Source organism: Oncorhynchus mykiss, chromosome 24 (genome assembly GCF_013265735.2).
Source record: "Oncorhynchus mykiss isolate Arlee chromosome 24, USDA_OmykA_1.1, whole genome shotgun sequence".
In the NCBI taxonomy this organism is placed as follows: domain Eukaryota; kingdom Metazoa; phylum Chordata; class Actinopteri; order Salmoniformes; family Salmonidae; genus Oncorhynchus; species Oncorhynchus mykiss.
The window spans coordinates 10795553-10819340 of record NC_048588.1 but is presented as its reverse complement, the minus strand read 5'-3'; the positions used below and the strand labels follow the sequence as shown (position 1 = coordinate 10819340).

General features: G+C 42.7%; 2 protein-coding genes across 4 annotated transcripts in view; one reads left to right on the top strand and one right to left on the bottom strand.

Moving 5' to 3' along the window:
- Positions 1-3065: 3065 nt before the first annotated feature.
- Positions 3066-6128, bottom strand: LOC110503730 (B-cell CLL/lymphoma 7 protein family member B-B). Its single transcript, XM_021582216.2, has 6 exons — positions 5932-6128; positions 5408-5483; positions 5215-5302; positions 4823-4993; positions 4507-4610; positions 3066-4343 (listed from the first exon to the last, which is right to left on the bottom strand). The coding sequence occupies exons 1-6, from the start codon at positions 6021-6023 to the stop codon at positions 4272-4274; spliced, it is 603 nt and encodes a 200-aa protein (XP_021437891.1). The 5' UTR covers positions 6024-6128; the 3' UTR covers positions 3066-4271.
- A 3808-nt stretch (positions 6129-9936) lies between these two features.
- Positions 9937-23788, top strand: part of LOC110503728 (huntingtin-interacting protein 1) — a 43513-nt gene continuing 29661 nt past the window's right edge. For 2 of the 3 annotated variants that reach the window (XR_005039311.1, XM_036961237.1), the window contains exon 1: positions 9937-10217. Coding sequence is in view for 2 of the 3 variants with exons in the window: in XM_036961237.1 (XP_036817132.1) it covers positions 10098-10217 (120 nt within the window). In the remaining variant the exon portion in view is untranslated. Of the gene's footprint in view, positions 10218-16263; positions 16717-23788 lie in introns of those variants that run through there. The other variant, XM_036961238.1, reaches the window with a different exon arrangement.

Below are 23788 nucleotides of genomic sequence, written 5' to 3'. Positions count from 1 at the left end.
AGAAGGGTCTAGAAGCGTCTTATAAGCTACCAAGTGGCTATGACAGGCAAGCCCCATACTATTGTGGAGGACTTAATTCTTCCTGCTGCTACGGATATGGCTGTGACAATGCTAGGGGAAAAGGCAAAAAAAACCGATACAGACAATGCCTCTATCAAACAACACCGTTTCACGACACATCAGTGACAGGAGATGTTTTGAAACAATTGCTGCTTTGCATACAAGCCAGTGAATTCTATGCATTACAGCTGGATGAGTCAACAGGGCCTGGTACAGCTCCTGGTATATGTCCTTTACGTTTATGGGGGGTCAATTAAGGAAGACATCCTCTTCCGCAAACCACTGGAAACCAGCACAACAGGAGAGGATATTTTTAAAATATTGGACAGCTTTGTAACATCAAATGGGCTTCGGTGGTCAAGATGTGTTGGTATCTGTACTGATGGCGCAAAAGCCATGACAGGGAGACATAGTGGAGTGGTAATGCATGTGCAAGCAGTTGCGCCCGATGCTACTTGGGTACACTGCAGCATCCACCGAGAGGCTCTTGCTGCCAAGGGAATGCCTGACAGCTTGAAAGATGTTTTGGAAACTACAGTGAAAATGATTAACTTTATTAAAGCAAGGCCCCTGAGCATTAAGTTTTCTTTACTGACCATAATTTTCACTTGTCTGAACGCTTGCATGAGAGCATGGAGGCGCTACCAGGAGACAGGCCAGTACATCAGGAGATGTGGAGGAGGCCGTAGGAGGGCAACAACCCAGCAGCAGGACCGCTACCTCTGCCTTTGTGCAAGGAGGAGCAGGAGGAGCACTGCCAGAGCCCTGCAAAATGACCTTCAGCAGGCCATAAATGTGCATGTGTCTGCTCAAACGGTCAGAAACAGACTCCATGAGGGTGGTATGAGGGCCCGATGTCCACAGGTGGGGGTTGTGCTTACAGCCCAACACCTTGCAGGACGTTTGGCATTTGCCAGAGAACACCAAGATTGGCAAATTCGCCACTGGCGCCCTGTGCTCTTCACAGATGAAAGCAAGTTCACACTGAGCACGTGACAGACGTGACAGAGTCTGGAGACGCCGTGGAGAACGTTCTGCTGCCTGCAACATCCTCCAGCATGACCGGTTTGGCGGTGGGTCAGTCATGGTGTGGGGTGGCATGTCTTTGGGGGGCCACACAGCCCTCCAGGTGCTCGCCAGAGGTAGCCTGACTGCCATTAGGTACCGAGATGAGATCCTCAGACCCCTTGTGAGACCATATGCTGGTGCGGTTGGCCCTGGGTTCCTCCTAATGCAAGACAATGCTAGACCTCATGTGGCTAGAGTGTGTCAGCAGTTCCTGCAAGAGGAAGGCATTGATGCTATGGACTGGCCCGCCCGTTCCCCAGACCTGAATCCAATTGAGCACATCTGGGACGTCATGTCTCACTCCATCCACCAACGCCACGTTGCACCACAGACTGTCCAGGAGTTTGTCGGATGCTTTAGTCCAGGTCTGGGAGGAGATCCCTCAGGAGACCATCTGCCACCTCATCAGGAGCATGCCCAGGCGTTGTAGGGAGGTCATACAGGCACGTGGAGGCCACACACACTACTGAGAAACATTTTGACAAAGTTGGATCAGCCTGTAGTGTGGTTTTCCACTTTAATTTTGAGTGTGACAACAAATCCAGACCTCCATGGGTTGATAAATTTGATTTCCATTGATCATTTTTGTGTGATTTTGTTGTCAGCACATTCAACTATGTAAAGAAAAAAGTATTTAATAAGAATATTCCATTCATTCAGATCTAGGATGTGTTGTTTTAGTGTTCCCTTTATTTTTTTGAGCAGTGTATATTCAATGTGCGGGACAAAATTGAGGCTATGATTAAGAAGTTGGACCTCTTCTCTGTCTGCATCAACATGGACAACACACAGGTTGTTTGATTTTGTCATTGTATGATTTTGTCATTGTACATCATTGTATGATTTTAGGTGTGCAAATTAACTCAAGCTTACGGACAATGTCAAATGTGATATAGCGAAGCACCTGAGTGCTTATTTGGGTGCGCAATTACGCATGTACTTTCCCGAAAAGGATGACACAAACAACTAGATTCGTTATACCTTTCATGCCCTGCCTCCAGTCCACTTACTGATATCTGAACGAGACAGCCTCATCAAAATTCCAACAAAAAATAAATAATCAGAAACTGCTGCCAGATTTCTGGATTGGGCTGCGCTCAGAGTATCCTGCCTTGGCAAATCGCACTGTTAAGACACTGATGCCCTTTGCATCCACCTACCTATGTGAGAGTGGATTCTCAGCCAACTCTCTCCAATACAACCCAACATTGCAGTTTTGTGCATTCTTTCAAGCACACCCTTCTCATTAGCCTGTTGTGAGTTATTCTCAATTTTTAAGGAACAAATACGTTTTTTACATGTAAGATGGCTAAGTAAAGAGCTAAATTATTGATTATTATTATATTATTATTTGTGCCCTGGTCCTATAAGAGCTCTTTGTCACTTCTCACAAGCCAGGTTGTGACAAATACTCAGTCATTCTTATGTTTAATAAAATGTATTGTATAGTGTGTGTGTGGCAGGCTTACAATGATGGCAAAAAACAATATTTGATAGTGCGCTGACCCTGGTGCTAGAGGGGATATGCAGCTGACCCTGGTGCTAGAGGGGGTATGCAGCTGGAGGTTGAATGTTTGAAGGGGTACGGCTCTATAAAAAGTTTAGGAACCACTGTCCTATAGTGATGAGTTACTTACTTCCCATGGATTTTAACGTTCAATCAAGAATAATTCTAGCATCTCTATCAAGTGTCATGATTTTATTTAATGGACTGCTTAAAAAACCCACAGTGCCAAGACTGGCGACGGATGGCCAGTCACGGCCCAAGCTTTCTATGTATAAATTGAGGGCCCAAGGCCATGGATTTGCAATCTGATCATTTCCATGAAAGATAAAATGCAACCAAGTCAAGTGGTCATCCTATATGGTGAAAAACATTTTGGACAATTATTTGAGAGTGTGGGAGTCAAAAGATGCAAAACACTGCAAAAAGAAGACACAATATCAACCATATTTTACTATGGAGCAGGGTATATTCCAGCATGTGCATCACTTTTGCAGCAGAAAATAAACACTTGAGAGCATGACCCACCTGACCATAAGAAATTACTTTTCAACCTCGTTCACCATTCAAACTCATGGTATACCAGTCACATCCAATGCCCTATGAAAATTTAAGAAGCAAGATAAGAGTATATAAAAAAGGATAGACATGACAAACAGTTGTCTAATCTTATTTGCAAAGCGAAGTACAAATGTAAAAAAATATTCCAAAAACTTCAGCCCATATTCAATAAAATCCAGTGACCGGAATGAGTTTCCCCTCATACTTCCTGTGCTGCTTGGATAAATGTATTTAACAAAACAGCGCTAACAGTGTGAAACAAAAGAAACTCAACAGAATGTTAACTAAGACATGCTCAACTTCATCCCTCAGAATTAACAAACCCATTTGATTGAATAGGGGCCATAATTATTTAGATCTGTGCAATTTCTACGAATAGCATAACATATGAGACACTTGTCTGACAGAAAATAAATATATAGTGTATATTTCAGAGCGATAGGCACTTTTTTTGAGCACGACTATGTACAGTGTAATGCATTAAACGGCTTAAAATTACTTTCAAAGCTGAGAAAGTAAAATTGTATTTTAAAAAACAACTTAATATAATAACTTCAACTTTCTTTTTTAAATGTATTCCATTTGTAGTGACTTGATTAACAGAAATGCATATTTTATAATAATGTATGTAGGGATAACTGCCAAAATAAAGGAAACACCAACATAAAGTGTCTTAATAGGGCGTTGGGCCACCACGAGCCAGAACAGCTTCAATGCAACTTGGCATAGATTATAAGTGTCTGGAAATCTATTGGAGGAAGGCGACACCATTCTTCAATAAGAAATGGCATAATTTGGTGTTTTGTCATACTACGTTTTTTTTAACATATCCATGGTAGCCAAAATAATGGCCATAATAATGGCCGGCCCGGCATATTTATACATGACCCTAAGCACATGGGATGTTAATTTCTTAATTAACTCAGGAACCACACCTGGGTGGAAACACCTGCTTTCAATATACGTTGTATCACTCATTTACTCAAGTGTTTCCATTATTTTGGCAGTTACTCGTATGTCCCATTTGAATCCTTCAATAGAGTGCATGGGTTGCATGCATGTCCATCCAATCAACTAGTTATCTCAGTACAGACTTTTTTTCAGTGCAAATTTTCTTCAGTGGAGGGGCTCCTGATTCCTCCTCTTCTTCCTGTTGGAAATGTTGATATTTAAATAGATTGATTGTGGTGATTTCTTTAATGTTATTATTAAGAGCTTAAGCAGTTACCAATCACAACTTTTCACAATCACATTTTTTTTTTTAACATTAATAAAAATGGTCATATCCTTTATTACTATAGAAAATGACTTACCTCTGTGCATGGAACTCTTACTCGAACACCAAGGGGCAAAACCAGGTCTTCCTTGATCAATGTGGGAGGCTCATCAGCAACTTCATGTGCTGGCTGGGATGGCTCTGCATATAGAGTGAAAGACTGAGTGAAACACTTAAAAGATATTGAGATATTAACTGTAATATAGCCAATATATTATACCTCAGTTACAAGAGTGACATATTAGCTAGGGCCCAGAGTTTTTCCTAGTCAGGTTACAGGGTCTGGAAAAGCTCCTGGCCCTACATGGGTGCACTGTGCAGTGCGATGGTGTAGTATGCTAAACTAACTGTACCGTCCACACTCTCCTGGCCCAGCATGGGTGGTTGAGCATCTTCGGCCGTGCGGAGTGTTGTGGTGTGAGGAAGAGGACTGACTGCCTCACTGGCATGCTGGGAGCTTGAGCTGCTGCTGTCCATTTTGGGCTGGTAGACATCAGACAGGAAACTCTGGTTGCTGCATTCATCTGCGGTGAAAAGAACAGGAGCAGTCTTGAACGGTTTCAGACCAATATAATTTTCAATTCAGGAGGTCAATTTTAATTCCAATTAAAAAGTATGTAAACGTTTTTATCTGCATTCAGTGAATTTCCATAGAATTGCCCCCAACCCTGTTATATAGAGTATTGCAGTTATTTAAAACCTGCTCCAAACTGCTTGTGCTTCTCACAGTCAGTCAGTGCCTCACCTAGGAAATCCATGGTAGAGCTGGTGTTTTCCAACACCACATCTTTTAGACCTCGAACCTCTCCAGTTATGGATTTGCTCCGGTATATCTGAAAGAGAAAAAAAGAGGCAGAGTGATAAGGTTGTACACAAACTCATTAGATTCATGAACCATAGGATGGTCTGATGCAGTCATCTATTATTAGATACCAAACCTGTTTAGTGTCTGTCACAGGCACCCACTTGAATATGCGTAGGGATGTGTCTCCCACAGTTACCCACTTCTTCTCCCTGAAAATGAAATGTAATAGAACAGAGAATAGATTTACTACATTCAGTAATATAAGCATGAACCAAAGATGCTGCTCATTTACTGGTGGCTATGCACAGAGCTAGGCTATGTAAATAGCCTATGTTCAAGTGCATTTTTTTTGCCTAATATTCCTGAACCTCGCCGAGGGAAACTGCTCAGATGGACAACGGATATTTTAAATGTGGGTCACAGTTATATCAGAATGCGTAACGTTGTAACAACATGTGGACAAGTGTAGCCATTTTGACAGACTGAACAATTCCGTTAGTCCTGCCCATAGAATTGCCGGGCTTCGGCAGCTTCGTCTCTCCATTGGCTGTTGTTTCAGTCACTCGCCAACCCTTCTAATATTTTCCGTGTGAAGTTTGTTGTGTGGCGTTGCAGATGTTTACATTTAATTTACATAATCCCCGCGGTTTTACTTACCATTTACGCACTTTTTCAATTGCTGCCAGCACCTTTTTAATATCATCTTTAGCACGACTTCGTGTCTCCGCGCGACCTGACCGTCCAGACATCTTTAGTTGTTACTTTTTGGAGATGTCTTTTCTTGCAACTCCAATCTTGCAGTGTGCTTACTCCTCCAATAAGCTAATATTCTCGCGAGGCTTTAACACCCATTCCCTTTTCCTAGTGGTTGGTTTGTCTGTTTTCTTCATCCTCCCCATCATCTTTGATACGACGTCATCACATTACCATTGACAGTAAAATAATAGGTTGTTATGATGGAAATTATGGATATCTGGATATTCTAACCCCCATAAATGACATAAACGTAATGAATCAAACTGGATATATTGTTTTTTTTACGAAGTTGGTTTATAAAGGATTTACAAAATTCACTATCAGATTGAAAGGGTTGATAATCATTGGGTATGAGAGGAAGTGAGGGTGGTGAAGAAACTACAATAGAGAGGGAGTGATTAGATCAAATTATGCACAGCTGGAGCTCACTCCCTGCCTTCTATCAATCATATGGTCAAAGATTTTATTTTTATGTCTTGCAGAGGGTAGATAGCACTGAACAATAAACACTGATATGGCATGCATTTGTAATTTATGTTCAATTGAGCAAACCAGTGCTTGACTTGGATTGAAATTGGTGCCAGTACTCATTTTGTGTGCCGTTTCTGTTTATATTTATGTGCAGGAACTCTGCAATAGTTTTAAGCCAATATTATATCAGAGGTGCAGACACTGAAGCAGTAGAACATTTTAGGTGCTGGTACTCAGTTCCGGTGAGCTCCTGCCCAAGTCAAGCATTGGACTAAACAAATATTGATTGGCAGGCTCAATCAGCAGGGTGAGATATTTGGTGTAACCTTTATGTATTCTGATCTTATAGCGCTGGCAAATTACTTCAACTAGCTCTAGAAAAGACCCAGAACAGCATAGCAGCACAGCTAACCTGGATTCTGTGCTTGATTTAGTTTGAGTGGCACAACGGAACCAACTGGAAAATCCTCCAAACTCAATAAAACACACCTCATTTTAAATTTCACCCAGGCAGATCAAATCAAATTGTATTCCTCACTTGCATTGAAAACAACAGGTGTGGACTAACAGTGAAATGCTTACTTACAGGCCCTTCCCAACAATGCAGAGAGAAAGAAAATAGAGAAATAATAAAAAAGTAAAATGCATAATAACAAAAGTAATAGTAGATACACAATGAGTAATTATAACTTGGCTATATACAAGGGGTACCAGTACCGAGTCGGTGTGCAGGGGTACGAGGTCATGGAGGTAGATAGTGTATGTAGATACTGTATACATATAACTAGGAATAAAGTGACAGAATAGTAAACTGTAGCAGCAGTGTATATGATGAGTCAAAAAGTTAGTGCAAAAAGGGTCAATGCAGACAGTCCAGGGAGCTATTTGGTTTAACTAACTATTTAGCAGTTTTATGGCTTGGGGGTAGAAGCTGTTCAGGGTCCTGTTGGTTCCAGACTTGATGCATAAGTACCGCTTGCCATGCGGTAGCAGAGAGAACACTAGGACTTGGGTGGCTGGAGTCTTTGACCATTTTTAGGGCCTTCCTCTGACACCGCCTGGTATAGAGGTCCTGAATGGCATAGAGCTTGGCCCTAGTGATGTACTGGGCCGTACGCACAACACTCTGTAGCGTCTTGCAGTCGGATGCCAAGCAGTTGCCATACGAAGCGGTAATGCATCCAGTCAAGATGCTCTCAGCGGTGCAGGTGTAGAACTTTTTGAAGATCTGAGGGCCAATGCATTTAGCTCCTCTGGCTGGCTGGTTTATCTGTGATAGTTTGCAAGCCCTGCCACATCCAATGAGCTTCAGAGCCGGTGAAGTAGGATTCGATCTTAGTCCTTTATTGAACCTTTGCCTGTTTGATAGTTTGTTGGAGGGCGTAGCTATATTTCTTATAAGCATCCGGGTTAGTGTCCCGCTCCGTGAATTTTTGAAAACCCAAATCTTGCAATTCTGATGCTGTTAGATATTTTTGAGATGATGGACACACACTTTTCACACACACTACTGTCAAAGTACTGCACAGAAAACCAGCCTCTTGCCAGCTATCAAATATGAGAGGGCCAGCAGAAACCATGGAAATTATCTAATTCAAGGCCCACAGGAGTGGACTGGTGACCTGCAAGCTCCTGTGACCTATACAATAACATATTATAACCATATCCATAAAAACACATATTACACACATATTATTAGATCATATTATAACCACCATATTATTAATTTAGTTCTGGAGATTAATTGTTTACTCTGAATCAAAAATGAATAGGCCACTGGCATTTCTATTATGTCGGCTATTGTAGCAAAAACAAAATTAGACACTGACTGTAGGCCTACAGTCATAACATGGACTTTTCTATATTTACATTATGGTGATAAAGTCTGTACCAACAACCCAAACGCTATCATGTGCCTTCAATCATGCGTAATTGCGCATCATATCAAAATCAATAATGGTCCCATAATATTGATGTAGATGGGCACCAGCAGAATTCTAGCCAGTCGTTGACATTTCTGGGAGGAGTCTGTGACAGTTGCATATGGGCCATAGAGAATGACAGAGATCTCTAGTGGCCAAAATACCATGTTAGCATGGGCAGCGCAATTGAGGGCTTCCACAATTTTAATGTAGTCAACTGGCTGGGACTTTCCAGTCTGGTCTCATAGACTAGATGTAACATAGTAAATGTGAATCCGGGATACTCAAATTAGTGGAACGGTTAAATAAGGTATAACGCAAAGGTCTAGTGAACGTCTAGGAACCCAAAGGTTGTGTGTTTGAATCTCATCACGGACAACTTTAGCTTTTTAGATAATTAGCAGCTTTGCAACTAATTACATATTTTTAGCTACTTTACACCTACTTGGCATGTTAGCTAACCCTAACATTAACCCTTTTACCTAACTCCTAACCTTAACCCTAACCTTACTTAGCTAATGTTAACCACAACAAATTGGAATTTGTAACATATCTTACGTTTGGCAGATTTGTAACATACTGTGCGAATTACAATTCGTAACACATCATACAAATTGGAATTCGTAACATATCATATGACATGGTTGACGGACATCCACAAATTAATACCTACCATTCAAAATGTAACATTGGCATGTCCCGGATTTACATGTACTATGTTATGTTGACTTCTGAGTCCAGGTTGGACTTCCAACTTCATTGGCTGATCCCTTCTGGTGACACTGCTGGAGTGATGTCCAACCGAGTCATCAGGAAGGTTTAGCCAATCGTGAAGAAGAAAATTGACTACTTCAAAATGGAGATAGCCTCAATGGCACTGCCCATGCTGTCACAGACGATATAATAGCACAGCTACAAAGTCCTCTATCTATTTCTATGGTTTGGGCAACTATTGCCCTAGTTCATCAGTGTCAAAACAGTGCAGCACATTTGCAAAAAAGCTGATTTAGACTGCATAGGGAGAAAGGTAATCAACATGAGAGCATTGGGATTATATTTTAAAATCAGCTTAGTGCAACCAGCAACCTCACTGTACATCAGGCTTAATGCTGCATTCTTAACCAAGTGGGAAGTGGGAATTTACTACATACGACTGGGAAAAATCTGCTTGATCGGCCTTCCAATTGATCATTACTAGTAGGAAACTCATCTATCATACTGAGCTCCCATTTCTCCCACATGCTGACCTCTGACGTCCCATACTAAGAAAATGACCTTTATAATAGCATTTTGGCAGTTTCGTGCAAAAAACAAAGCATTAACTATAAAAAGCAATCTATTAATATGTTTTCTGAACACTATCATTTGTTTACAAGCTTGATAGCTGTAGTTTGAGTTTATGGTTAACACAGCTTGTTGGGCATGAGCGTTTCTCAACGTATTCAAAGCACATGAATTAATTTACGACTTCACAACTAGTAAATTCCCACATCCTACTTGGTTACGAACACAGCTTAAAAACATGACATCGTCTACAGAGGGAGACACGGTGGACAGGCGAAATGACCCCCTGAATTTGTCGACTGCCTGAACTATTATTGTCCAATTTTATGAATAATTTGACGATATCTCTGTAGAAATATTATTTTTCAGTGGAAATTCTAAAGAGACACAATGGACCGAGTGAAGAGCTCCATGCAGCAAGTACCGAACCCAATTCCCAAAGCGCTGATTCGTCGGACCGGTGGTGCCAACAGTTTAGAACTTGAAAAGGAGAACTTTGAACGCGGTCAGGTAAAGCACTTGTTTAGTGGGAATTCTGGATTTCTTGTACAGAATTAGAAGGGACTAAGAAATGTGAAGATATTATAATAGTTGGTGAAGCTTCGAGTTGGAATCGTCCGTTGCATTGAAGTTGGCAATGATCCGTTCAGCGTGAAAACTTGCGGACATGTCATGGTTTATCAGCTTGAGTGATTGGTGCTGCTTCGCAGGTTCGGATTTCCATGTTATTTTCTGTGAACATTGCTCATGATCTATGCACGAAGGTGTGTGCGCGCGCCAACTTGACCTAAATGATTGAGTGTTTACAGGAATGCATTGTTTCCGATGTTTGTAATACAATGTAGTAATATAGTACCACCACACAACAGCAAGCCAACATCATCATCTTCCCTCATTCTTAGCAGTGGGTAACATATTTGATACGAATGTTTGATAGCTATGCCTCAAATAGCTTCTACTAGATTAGAAAAGGTATCGTCACAAAGTTGATATTGCAAAGATTATAGAGACATTACATCATTGTTGGGTCTTCAGTGCAAGATCAAAATCTGTTGAAATAGGTCAGTCCTAAGAGCACAGATTTAGTTATTTGAGAAATTCTGCCTGATAAAGAACAGAGGTCTGATTTACCATCTCTCAGGAGAGGTGACGCCCACAACTGTGGAGAGAGAGGCAAAATGCTGTATGTGTCTGCCTGGACTATCCATAAAACCACTACCATGTATCGAACTGCAATAAAAAGCCTTTAAGTGCATCCTGGACACAGCACTAGAACCAATGGCCTGAGAGATATTGTGATGGGTTCTGGAAAGTACAATCAGCCTACAAACTGGGGTGTGTGAGAGAGAGCTGGGTGGGACTATCATTGTTGCTTTTATCCAGGGAAATAAGTTTGATGAAAGGGTAGGACTGAGCAGCACTGTTTGTTGATGCCCTTTTCAACTGGCAATCCACAGTTAAAACAATAAGTGTTTTGGTAAAAAGCTAAGGGATGGGGCTGTAACGACTCTCAAATTCACAGAACGAGCTATGGATGCAAGGACTGACCATCCATGATATCAACGTTTTTGTTTTAATCATGTTTTGAGGCTATATAGTGTTTGTTTACAAACATTGGAGTAAAGCAAGCGTATATTTTGTGTTTTGATGGGGAATCAATGGGTACATATCATTAATTTATAAATAAAAAATGGGATGCAGTGACTGCAGATGGCCCCTTTAATGGTTTGGATGTACTTTGAATTCTCGATCCCATATAGCTGACAGTCTGTTACTCGAGCTGTAGTACAGAAAAACGCGTGCTCATTTTTCATGCACGCTGCCGAGCAGCGTGGACAAGACACTTCCTGCTTGGCAGTCTCTTCCCAGATGGGGGGGGGTAGTCAAAAAGTAGGTCAGATGAATCAAGCCTTTTAAATTACCCTGCTCTGCTGGGGTTGTTTTTTTTTAAGCGGCAGATGCAACCTGCTTTCCCCCTCTTCTACTACAACCACTGCTAAAATAGCCAATGAGCTTTTGAGCACTCATTTGCGGGACTGACGATTGATCCAGAGAGCAGAGGTTTGCTGTCTCTTGTAGTCATAGTGTGCTATGACTGTGACAAAGCCTACATTTATACATTTAGCCTATCATACCACATTCCTCTCAAAATTGCTCAATTCAGATACGATTCCTAATCTGGTTGTAGCAGTTGTTTTTGTTATGGTTGATTTTTGACGGCAGTCCTAAAGCTGTTTCGCCACGGAGGGAAGAATCAATGAAATCTTGTTTGTGCTTTAATACAGGGATTAGCCCCGAGTTAATCTGATCTGTTGTGGCTTGGATCTGCCTGAATCTCCTGGCTTTCACCACTGTCCCAAAACCACCAGTGGCTCTGCTCTAAGACCTCTGTTCAAGCACTCTAATACAATCTATACTGGTCCCAGATCTGTTTGTGCTGTTACACCAATGACCATAAGAGTTTTATGGTGTTTAGAAATGTGCATTGACACAGAACAAGTCTCTAGAGTAGACAGATCGTGGTAAGGGTGAAGTCATGTGTCCCAGGGCTCCTATCTCGGTTTCTTAGAGCCTGAGAGTCAGGGAAACAACAAGGGTGTGTTCAGATTCAGAGTACTCACTACTTCATTTTGTCCGCAGAGTTATAAAAATACCTCACCCATGCCCAGATAACACATTCAGCATGCATGTAATGACATGTTTAGAGAACTGAAATAAGTAGTGTCCTCTCTAATTGGAGATGGAATGAATCTACAGTGTGCTTGTTTATGAAGGACTGCCATGCCTCTCTGTGGAGTCGCAGTTGTACTGCTACGTAACAGTTTCCCATCGGTCATGAAATGTAACGGCACAGTTGTTTAAAAAAAAAAGAGCTCAATGACCAGCTTGAGAGAAACTATTTTAGTCGTTTCAACAGTCCCCCTCCACTTGAACACCGTACCACTTTAATGAACCATCTAACTTCCAGAGCTGCCATCTCTTTCTCTTCTGGAATGACAGGCCCGACTTTGTAGGTAGCCTGGCGGGTAGGAGCGTTGGGCCAGTAACCGAAAGGTTGCTGGATCAAATCCCAGAGCTGACATGGTAAAAATCTGTCATTCTGCCCCTGAGCAAGGCAGTTAACCCACTGCCAGAAACCATAGCTCAGTACTGCCTGCTACAATGACGGCGTGTCTGTCTGGATAGTGGTCTGAAATGAGAGAAACATGGCTCCGTCTGTGAGAAAGCTACTTCCGTTCAGCCTGGCACCCCACTTTAGAACCTCTCCTGGGTCTCTCAGCTCCCTGACGGGGCTTTCTATTGTGGGATACATCCTGAGAGTGACTCCACCACACAGCAATGTGGCTTACATAATTAAGTCTTAAATTTAGATCCAGATTCTTCCTGCCTGTCTCCAGCCCCCCTGCATCCCACAGCTCTCCAAGACAGGCTGCCTCTGGATATTCAGTACGGTTCGTTCCTTGTCATTTCAGCAAGTCATGACACCCACCATCTCAGATTGTTCTGAAATTGTTTCTGTTAGAAACAGATAAGACTAGCATTCGTGCAATATTATTTGGTTGAAATCTAATTAGATCTCTGAGAAATTAAGCTAATTGATTGCACCCAAATTGGCCATTTTTAATTTATAGGATTAATATAATATTCAAAGAATCCAAAGAAATTGTCAAAAGCTCCCCACGGAACCCCTACACCCCACACCAATCCGTTCTCTATGTCTGACAAGGAGCATGGAGTGTGAAAAGGCTAATATTTGCACCATTTCTTTTTTTTTGCAAAAAAGTTAGCATTTGAAACAGTGGACAACAAAACCAACACATGGATTGCTGTCATACCTTCTCAATAGACTGCTTACAGGGTAAGGAAACCAATATGTATTTGAGTAATTGTGGTTAACGATCGCTTTAACATTGAGCAATCACCTGGAACAGTACCATCTTGTGGCCAGAACCTGGCAATATCAGGGTGTAGGATGGGACATAAACCTAACAACTTCAATGACTAATTTCACTGAACAGGGGGAAAAAAACATCACCAAATTCACTGGGAAAACATTACATAGGATGTAGAAACAATACTCTGAGCCGTAGTACCATACTACATGTCAGACATAGAGAACTGATACTATATACTTGTTGTTGGGGATTGGCGTGGGGGGTCTGTGGGTGATAATTTATTTGGATTCCTCATGTCTTACTCATTGTTAGAAAAAGGTTTGGTCCAAATCAGATGTCAGGTACTATATTTATTGAATATTATATGAATCCTATATATTAAAATTGCCAATCAATTAGCTTAATTTCTTAGATCAAATTATATTTGAACTAAATTATGTTGCAGGAATGCTAATCTTATCTGTTTCTAACAACAGGAACTTTCAGAAAAATCTGAGATGGTGGGTGTCGAAATCCACTTGTGCTTTTTGAGCATGAGAGTCATTCTGACACTTTTTGAGGATGTTAACAGTTTGCTTCTTAGATGATGTATCTTAGTTTGGCTAAGAGATGCTGTGGCACTGCTATATCTCTATCTGGTAATCAATGCTGCCCACCCCACCGCCTGTGCCCCCTTTAGTGGAGCACTGTGGTGCCCTGGCAGCTGTGGAATTTGGAGGAGGATCCACGACCATGTCCCTTGGGCACAAGCAGCACAGCATGGTGGACCCAGACAAGCACTCTCTAATCTCTCTCTCTCTCTCTCTCTGTTACACACACTCTTGGTCTTCCTTTCTCTTCCTGCCTTTGTAAGATACCCCCACTCTGTGCTTGTACCCTGTCATTATAACCAGGGTGAGTTGGAGAGGGGTAGTTACACACACGCACGCACAGGGAGAGAGAAAGCGGCCCGGGCCCATTAAAACCACTGAGGCAGCAAAAACAGCAGGCACTGGCCTGTGACCTCATTGCACCGGCTGTAGATTAAAAAGTCCTGGACATGAGTGGCAGGTCAGCCATTGGAACAAAGTACTGAAATGAGATCAAAATGGCATTAACTCTGGCTTTAATTTGGATGGATTAGATATTTTAAAACCTAAAAAAAAGTTGATTGGACATTGGATGCTTTGGTTACATCATCACAAGGACCTACATTTGTATTATTGACTTTTAGTTCATCATTACAATAATACTTGTGATTTTAGATCTAACTTTCTGACTTCATTATTGCGTAAATCCATTATAGCTTAGGGGATACTGTTCACACACAGTAGTGATTTAATTATTTTTTTACCTTTATTTTACTATGCCCTAATGTCTGGCCAACTGGATAGAAGGGCCTACCAGTAAGTAGTTTTTGTTCTGGAACGGTTTTGTCTCAGCCGTGTTCAAGGCCATTTATATGAACTTTGCCCACAGAATTGAGACAGAGAGGCTTTCACCCTTAACTCGGCGTGTGTGGTGTGCTTGTGTGTGCTCGGCACCACCCTCACTAAGGCGGAATTAATGTACGGGAACCCAGACGAAAAGAGAAACTCAGTTGTTCAAACAATCAATATTCTACAACTGACTACAATATAAACATGATAGTCATAAAGGCCTAGAGTAGTGTATGTGAGAATTGCAGCCTTTCCATAGAGCCGTGCTCGAAGGGTCCACCCACACCATTGGTCCACACCGTACCAGGAAGTGAAGAGACTGTAGTGAAGAGCAGGCTTTGTCTGAAGACAGTCTGTTTGTGTGTAGCGGCCAGTCTGCCAGCAGGAGAATGGGTCACATATTGATTACTGTGGACTATGCTCCTCACTTGGCCCAAGTAATAATAATAATAATAATTGTAACTTTAATTGTTAATGTGCTTTTCATGCATGACACACCATGAATTCAGAAAAAATACTTAATTTCATATGTTCAGGACCAAATTGCTGAGGTTATTACTAAAGAATGATATGCATAGTCTAATATTGACTTGTTTGTGCTTTGTCAAAGTTGTTTTTTTTTAGCTATCTGAAATGATCTGAGCTGTTTGATTTTGTGTGTGAAGATTCCAGACAGTGCAATAATTTCACGATTATGATATAAACCTCTGTCTGAGAGTAACCAGAGGAGGGCACTATTTACCTAAAATGACTGATGTAAGCTAAAGTTTATAACCACATTGCCTCAGCATAGTTGAAGACTGAAAACGGCTCCTTTTTGCAGTGTCACCGTATAACTTTGATATTGACAGTGACTTACTTTAATTATGCTACTGTAGGCTACCCTTTTCGTATAGCACATCCTATTTCAATATGGCCCATAAACATAGGCCTACATCAGACAGTAATGTTATGGTCACATGTAAGCAGTCCCCAAATCACAGATTATTTGTTACTGTTGCACTGGTTGTGGAAAGTTACATTGTTTACCATCATGATGATTTGCAGTGTGCCCGAGCCGCGCTGGTCTGGTGTCTCATCATGTATTTTATATTTTTCAGGATAGTATAATTTGTTACGTGTTGAGGTACGAAGTTAGTTTGGGCGGGGGTTTGTGCCATCCCCAGTCTGCACCTATTGTTTCACAGAGAGAGCACGCTATTGTTTACACAAAATCCCCGGACAGATATTCAATTATTGATGTTTAGAACCACCGGCCGTCCTGTTTAGATATATATTTTTTAAATATTGCAATCTACAACGCTATACAACATATTCAAAAAATACACGAGAGGGAAATGTTCCCGTGTGTAGCCTACTCTAGAAGTAGGTTGTCGTTTTCTAGACAGTTCTGTTCCGCTTCTCGACAGTCAGATGCTGTGGCTGGGAGCCCCCACTGTTAACTGAGCACGTAGGACCAGGAGAAGGGACACGGAAGGAAAGGAATTGGAGAGCATTTGATATCAAATCAAATCGGGACACATGTTGAGTTAACGGGTCCACTCCACCACCCTCTACCGTCTACCTCATAAGCGATTCTAGATTTCTAATTTCCCAGTTGTAGACGATTCTGTCGAAGTATTGCCATCGACCGGATTCGTCTTTGAGCTCACAGCCACCCTGCATTTTTCTGGGACTATGGATCTTAGTAAAATGGTAGGTTTCCAGATATCGATTTATTTTTCCAGTGAACATTGTTACAAAGGCGCAACAAATATGTGTGTTCGGGGTGAGAGCGAACTCGTTTGTTACCAGGATTGTTTATTTAGGAAATTACAAGTTAGGATACTGCCTTCGGGATATATGTTCATGGTCGCTCTAAATAATTTGCTGATCATGCAACTGTATCGAGTGGTGTTTTTTAAGTTGGCCGTGTATGCTATATGGATTGTTATAGGATAGTCCAGACTCTAGTCGGATGCATGTTTTAGTGTAGGCTATAACTAGTGTATTGGGCTATAGTTTGCTAATGAATTTCCCTCGACTGATCGGATGTTTCCCCCTTATTTTCTCACATTGGCCCGTTTTCTATGGTCATTAGATAACGTAAGCACGCGCACGTTTTCCACGGTGACTAGAATATCAAATAGCTATCTGACTATAGTGTTGTTTTCTTGGAGGAAAGCGATGTCAGTCAGACTTATGGTAGCCCAGCTACTTTGCAATGCGTGTCGTGGGTCAGTTAAATACTTTCTATAAGGCTACTAGAGACAGCAGCATATCTACTAATAGGTTGGATTGCACAATACATTTAAAACATTTTACTAACCACCAGGGACATAAGATATAGCGTTACAAACCATACATGATTAGTTCGGGAATAATAATCACTCTTATTGATAGAGAACCATCACATTTTTGTTACATCATGAGTGTCATTGCAAATATCATGGCTGATAGTGATAGAGGCTATGCATGCTGTTTTGTATGATTGATCACGAATGGCCTACAACAGCAGATGGAGAGCATTGATTTAGTAATCTGTGAATAGGGGAATCCCCACTTGAGAAATCCCCCCTCAGGGTCAGTTCAACACTGGCTGGACTTGGTGTGAGAGTTCCAGAGCAGGTGCACTGGCAGGGCCAAAGCACCAAGACTGCCCTTTCAATGCCAACATGGTGTAGTAGGCTACTATAGCTCTGTATAGAGGGGTGGGGGAAGGGGGTCAATACCAAGCTTTGTGCTCCTCCTGAAATCTCATTGATGTGGAGGTAACCGTTGAACAAACACACAACAGTTTGTTTGAGGCAAACACCGGTTGTGATGGAATACGTTCCTCCGTTGTTCTTGGAAGCAACACAGGTTGCTCAAAGTCACGTTATAAATATGTTATTGGAGCGCTGTTCACCGCTCTGGATCAAACAGGCGAAGCCTCAAGGCTGCTCTCTGAGACAAGTTCCTCTCTCTCGGCCAGAGGAAGATAAAGGCCTGCCTGCCACCTGCCTGTCAGTGTCCTCTTAGCTCAGACTCCTCTGCTTTGGTTATTTATGTCATGCACTGAGAGACAACGGTATGAAAACATCAACACTCTTGGCAGATGCAAGAATCGAAAGCAGATATCGAATCGTTCTCAAAGAGGGCCCACTACTGTTGTTAAGGTGAACTAAAACCTAGTCTTGTAAGACTGTCATACATTTCTACAGTGTCATAGCGTCTTTATCAAGGTAAATTAGTGGAAATGTCCATAGAGAAACCACAAACTAATTCAGCGGCGGATGTGCTTGCCCTTTTACTTTTATGACATCGGCACTTCTTCAGGAAGTTAGCTCCACTAGTTACACAAAGCAGATAGGAGGCCTCCCTCACAGGAGGTTGCAGAAAGCTGTCTTGTCAAAGGAGGCTCGTAAACGGACCATGGGGTTTAGGTTTTATTACGCCAGGGCCTTTGGCCCCCAAGGTCCACACTCCGGCCAGTATGTCTCTTCAACCACCTGCCGTCCTGTCTTCCAGCCCAAGCCCCACAGGAACAAAAGCTGTTGTCGGTGACGTTATAGACTTTGACTAGCTCAATGCTGGCAGTTTTGAACTGATAATCCACCTGGCCGTGCTGCTGCTACAGTTTCAACTGTTCTGCCTGCGGCTATGGAACCCTGACCTGTTCACCGGACGTGCTACCTGTCCCAGACCTGCTGTTTTCAACTCTCTAGAGACAGCAGGAGCGGTAGAGATACGCTCAATGATTGGCTATTAAAAGCCAACTGACATTTACTCTTGAGGTGCTGACCTGTTGCAACCTCGACAACTACTGTGATTATTATTATTTGACCATGCTGGTTATTTATGAACATTTGAACATCTTGGCCATGTTCTGTTATAATCTCTACCCGGCACAGCCAGAAGAGGACTGGCAACCCCTCATAGCCTGGTTCCTCTCTAGGTTTCTTCCTAGGTTTTGGCCTTTCTAGGGAGTTTTTCCTAGCCACCGTGCTTCTACACCTGCATTGCTTGCCGTTTGGGGTTTTAGGCTGGGTTTCTGTACAGCACTTTGAGATATCAGCTGATCTAAGAAGGGCTATATAAATACATTTGATTTGATAATGGAGTCTTAATAGACATGAGACAATGAGAAGTAGGGCGACAATACAATAGTATTCAGTGCACAAAATATTTAGGCCTATCAGTTTGATTCTGGACAGTATATTTCCAGTCTTACTTTGGTCCTGAGTAAGGTCCCGCGTTTTTTTTCTGAGCATATGACCTGATCAGGAAAAACTCATTTTTTTTTGAATTTTTACCCCTTTTTCTCCCCAATTTCGTGGTATCCAATTGTTGTAGTAGCTACTATCTTGTCTCATCGCTACAACTCCCGTACGGGCTCGGGAGAGACGAAGGTTGAAAGTCATGCGTCCTCCGATACACAACCCAACCAGCCGCACTGCTTCTTAACACAGCGCGCATCCAACCCGGAAGCCAGCCGCACCAATGTGTTGGAGGCTACACCGTGCACCTGGCAACCTTGGTTAGCGCGCAATGCGCCCGGCCCGCCACAGGAGTCGCTGGTGCGCGATGAGACAAGGACATCCCTACCGACCAATCCCTCCCTAACCCGGACGACGCTAGGCCAATTGTGCGTCGCCCCACGGACCTCCCACGGACCTCCTGGGCGCGAACCCAGGGACTCTGATGGCACAGCTGGCGCTGCAGTACAGCACCCTTAACCACTGCGCCACCCGGGAGGCCAGGAAAAACTCTAAACTTGTCCAATAAGAACACTCAATTTCTGTTGCAAAACATTTTGCTACGGTGTGCCCTAATGAACTGGTATAATCCATGTTGGCTTTATGTTCACATAGACAGGAAGAGTGGCCATGCTGGAGGGATTGTCTTTTATGTTTCCTTTCCCTACCGTGCCAGGCTCTTAGAGGTGTAGAATGAGTGTTCCATGGGAGTGGAAATCAACGTCAGAAATGTGAGCAAATTTGTCAAATGCTCCTTTACCAAAACAAGTAACATAGAGGGCCCTTTTCAGTGTGCTGACCTTTTAAGATTGGTGGAGTTCCAACCTGAAGAAATAATATAACCTAAACTCTCTCACTTTTACACTCTATGGCTTTTACAACTTGTTGCTTTGAGGGACGTTAGTAATATGCTTGGTTTTAGGTTTTCACATTTGCTTCCTAAAAAGGTGTGTTTTTAAGTGCATAGTATGATGACTTGTTTTCACACAGCCTGTCTAGTGTGACGTAATGTGAAGTGAGTAACTTTTCAGGAAGTGGCTATTACGGGTTTTTAGTTATTTCAAAATTTCCATCTCAAGCAATCCTTGTCGGCAGGAGAGCACTATTGGTGTCAAACAGCTACAAATTGTGTGTGTGCGTGCGTGACCTCAGGTGGGGAGGTAAAAGTTTAAAACTATGTCCAGTTGACCATTGGCCTGGAAGATGCTGGCAAAGGAAACATTATAAAAGGGGAGCTGTGAGGTCTGTTTGGGTTGGCACCGGGTACTAGGCCTGAGGAGGAGGAGGAATAGTGGAGGAGCTGGGTGCATTTATTCGACAGGCAGGAAATGGGCTGGACAGGGTGTGCCAAGACAGCAAGCCTGACTGAGCACCCCTCTCCCCCTGCTCTCTTCCACCCCCCCCAGACCCACTGACCCTCTCCCCACCACAGTACCTCTGTGTACAGTGGCGGTGCATTCACAGGCAGCCATCCATATTTCCTGTTTTCATTCCCTCCCCCCATCCTTCCCTGTTTACCCATTCCTCTTGAGGTGGTGGGCAAGTCTTAGCAGTACCACCGCAGCAGCCCGCCGTGCACCTCCAGTCCACGGTGCCTGATGAAAGCACTGTGGGAACAGGGAATAGTTTGTGCTGCTTGGCCCCTGCTTGTGTTCTGGTGTGGTTTCAGCACAGCGTGAACAGCAGATAATCTGAAACGCTATCTATCAAGACCACTAACCAAAAAGCACTCGTCTTCCCTGTCAACCATGTAGATTATGTATGGATAGAAGCTCGCCAAACTCATGAGAACCCAGGCTCCTTTATTTAGACTATTATTTTGATTGGATTGATTGCATTAATCCAATCAATGCAGATGTTTTTCAACCATCATTCACTTTATTGTGCTCTTCAACCATTTTCCTAGAGTAGTGATAAAAAATATACTGCGTTGTCGTCAAAATCATCTCATGTCCTAGTACCGATATGTCTGCAGGAAAAACTTGCAATGCAAAATGTTCCCCATTATGCCATGGGATGGGCCGTTAGTCATGTTCATGTCAAGCAGTCAAAACCATTATTCAAATGCTTTCTTTGGGGAAATGACTCATCAATGAGAGATCGCTGCATTATTAAACAGGCACTGACCGGGCGAATTTAAAGGCCTATGTCCTGCTCAGTACTAGACAAGACAGGCTCATACTGAATCCCAATCCACCCCTAAAGCCTGGGCACTCTTGTAGATCTCAAAGGATCTGATAGGTTTAAGCAGTATGGTAATTCCTTCACCTTGTCTTCTGATAGGCTGGGTGGAGTTTTCACCATATTGCTTGCATTTATCCTTTAAGCTCAACAAGTGTGTAGGCCATTTGGGTTTGTTTCTTGACAGTGTCACTGCCACACAGCCAGGCGAGGACTAGCATATCAATGACAACAGGAGAGGCCTCTAGAGTTCTCTGTGCATTACATAGGTGGGCCCAGTCCAGACTAGTCTGTCAGTGAGGCGAGCCTCATCCTCTGTCTAATCTCCCCAACCGCAACACACCCACCACCACAGTCTGTTTCTCACCTACTAATTCAATTTTCTAGCAGTCATCATCTCACTTCATCGGCTGGCCATGCTGCGACGAGACAAGTTAATAGGCCTGTCGATGCCAGCGAGCCGCTCCAGCTTCTAGTCCCATTGGCTTGCCAGGAGTCCTGAGCAGCTGGCACTCTCTTACAGACGGACGACAAAGTCGCTCTGTCGACTAATTGGGTCGTTCCTGTGTGGGAACTGCTTGCACAAGTGCTGGGAGCCTTCCATCGTTCCTTGGAATTTTGAAAGTTTTTTTTTTTTTTTTTACGGAAAGAAATGGAGTGTGGATTTGACTGAAATGTAACGGTAGTGCTATTTTTACACTGAACAAAAATATAAATGCACCATGGAAAGTGTTGGTCCCATGTTTCATGAGCTGAAATAAAATATCCCAGAAATGTTCAATTTTGTATTTCACAAAAAAGTTTGGCACAAATTTGTTTACATCCCGGTTAGTGAGCATTTCTCCTTTGCCAAGATAATCCATCCACCTGATAGGTGTGGCATATCAAGAAGCTGATTAAACAGCATGATCATTACACAGGTGCACCTTGTGCTAGGGACAATAAAAGGCCACTCTAAAATGTGTAGTTTTGTCACACAACCCATTTGGCATGTTGACTGCAGGAATGTCCACCAGAGCTGTTGCCAGATAAATGAATGTTCATGTCTCTACCATAAGCCGCCTCCAATGTCGTTTTAGAGAATTTGACAGTTTGTCCAACTGGCCTCACAACCGCAGACCCTGTATGGCGTTGTGTGGGCGAGCAGTTTGTTGATGTCAACGTTGTGAACAGAGTGGTGGCCTTGGGGTTATGGTATGGGCAGGCATAGGCTACTAACACCGATTGGATTTTATCGATGGCAATTTCAATGCATGGAGATAACGTGACGAGATCCTGAGGCCCATTGTCGCGCCATTCATCTGCCGCCATCACCCCATTTCAGCGTAATCCACGGCCCCATGTTGCAAGGATCTGTACACAATCCCTGGATGCTGAAAATATATAATTTCTTCCATGGCCTGCATACTCACCAGACATGTCACCCATTGAGCATGTTTGGTATGCCTTGAATCGACGTATATGACAGTGTGTTCCGGTTCCGGCCAATATCCAGCAACTTTGCACAGCCAATGGGACAACATTTCACAGGCCAATCAACTGCCTGATCAACTTTATGCAAAGGAGATGTCAATCTGATGCAAATGGTGGTCACACCAGATACTGACAGTTAATCTGTTTGTTTTTTCCACACCCCTAGCTTTTAAAAATATATCTGTGACCAACAGATGCATGTCTGTATTCCCATTCATGTGAAATCCATAGATTAGGGCCTAATTATTTTTATTTCAATTGACCGATTTCCTTATGAACTGTAACTCAGTAAAATCTTTGAAATTGTTGCGTTTTGTACTTGTTCAGTAAAGAAGATTCTGAATGTTTTGGACTGTATTTGCAAGTGAAATCCAGATATGAGATATTGTCCTTTGTCCAGACTCCTGCTGAGCTGTTTTCAATACGTCTCATCCATCCCGCAGTAGATTCTCAGACAAACAATGGTGACACTTGAAAAGGTCACATTCGCTTGCCTGTCGTTGTCGGTAAACACAGAGGAAGCCACAGGATACTTTGGTCAGATATATGGCTCTGGGTGCAGTGTTGACATCATGGCATACACACAAATCGCTTGGCTTGTGCTTGATTATGTAGCAACAGGGGTTCCACCTGTAGCACCAGTGTCCATATCAACCCTGCATGTATGTTTAATGATCGAAGGCATGGCTAGTAGAGCTGAGCATGTTTTGTGGTTCATCCTCGGCAGGGCTACAAGCTAAGCACAGAGACATGGATGGAGTGGAATTTGAACCAGGGAGCAGTGTCTGTTGAGAGATGTTGGCCAGCTCTGCATTCCTCTCTTTATCCTTGTCCTCCTTCTCCTCTTCAGAAGGCACAGCTGTGACTTAATTAGACAGTCACCCTGTGAATCGATC

What these genes read in the sequence shown, in the direction of transcription:
- LOC110503730 (XM_021582216.2), bottom strand. Translation starts at nt 6,023, where the DNA reads ATGTCTGGACGGTCAGGTCGCGCGGAGACACGAAGTCGTGCTAAAGAT. An exon ending in CTGTGACAGACACTAAACAG is followed by an intron (nt 5,303 to 5,407) that starts GTTTGGTATCTA and finishes TTTCTCTTTCAG; the next exon opens with ATATACCGGAGCAAATCCAT. An exon ending in CTCTACCATGGATTTCCTAG is followed by an intron (nt 4,994 to 5,214) that starts GTGAGGCACTGA and finishes TTTTCACCGCAG; the next exon opens with ATGAATGCAGCAACCAGAGT.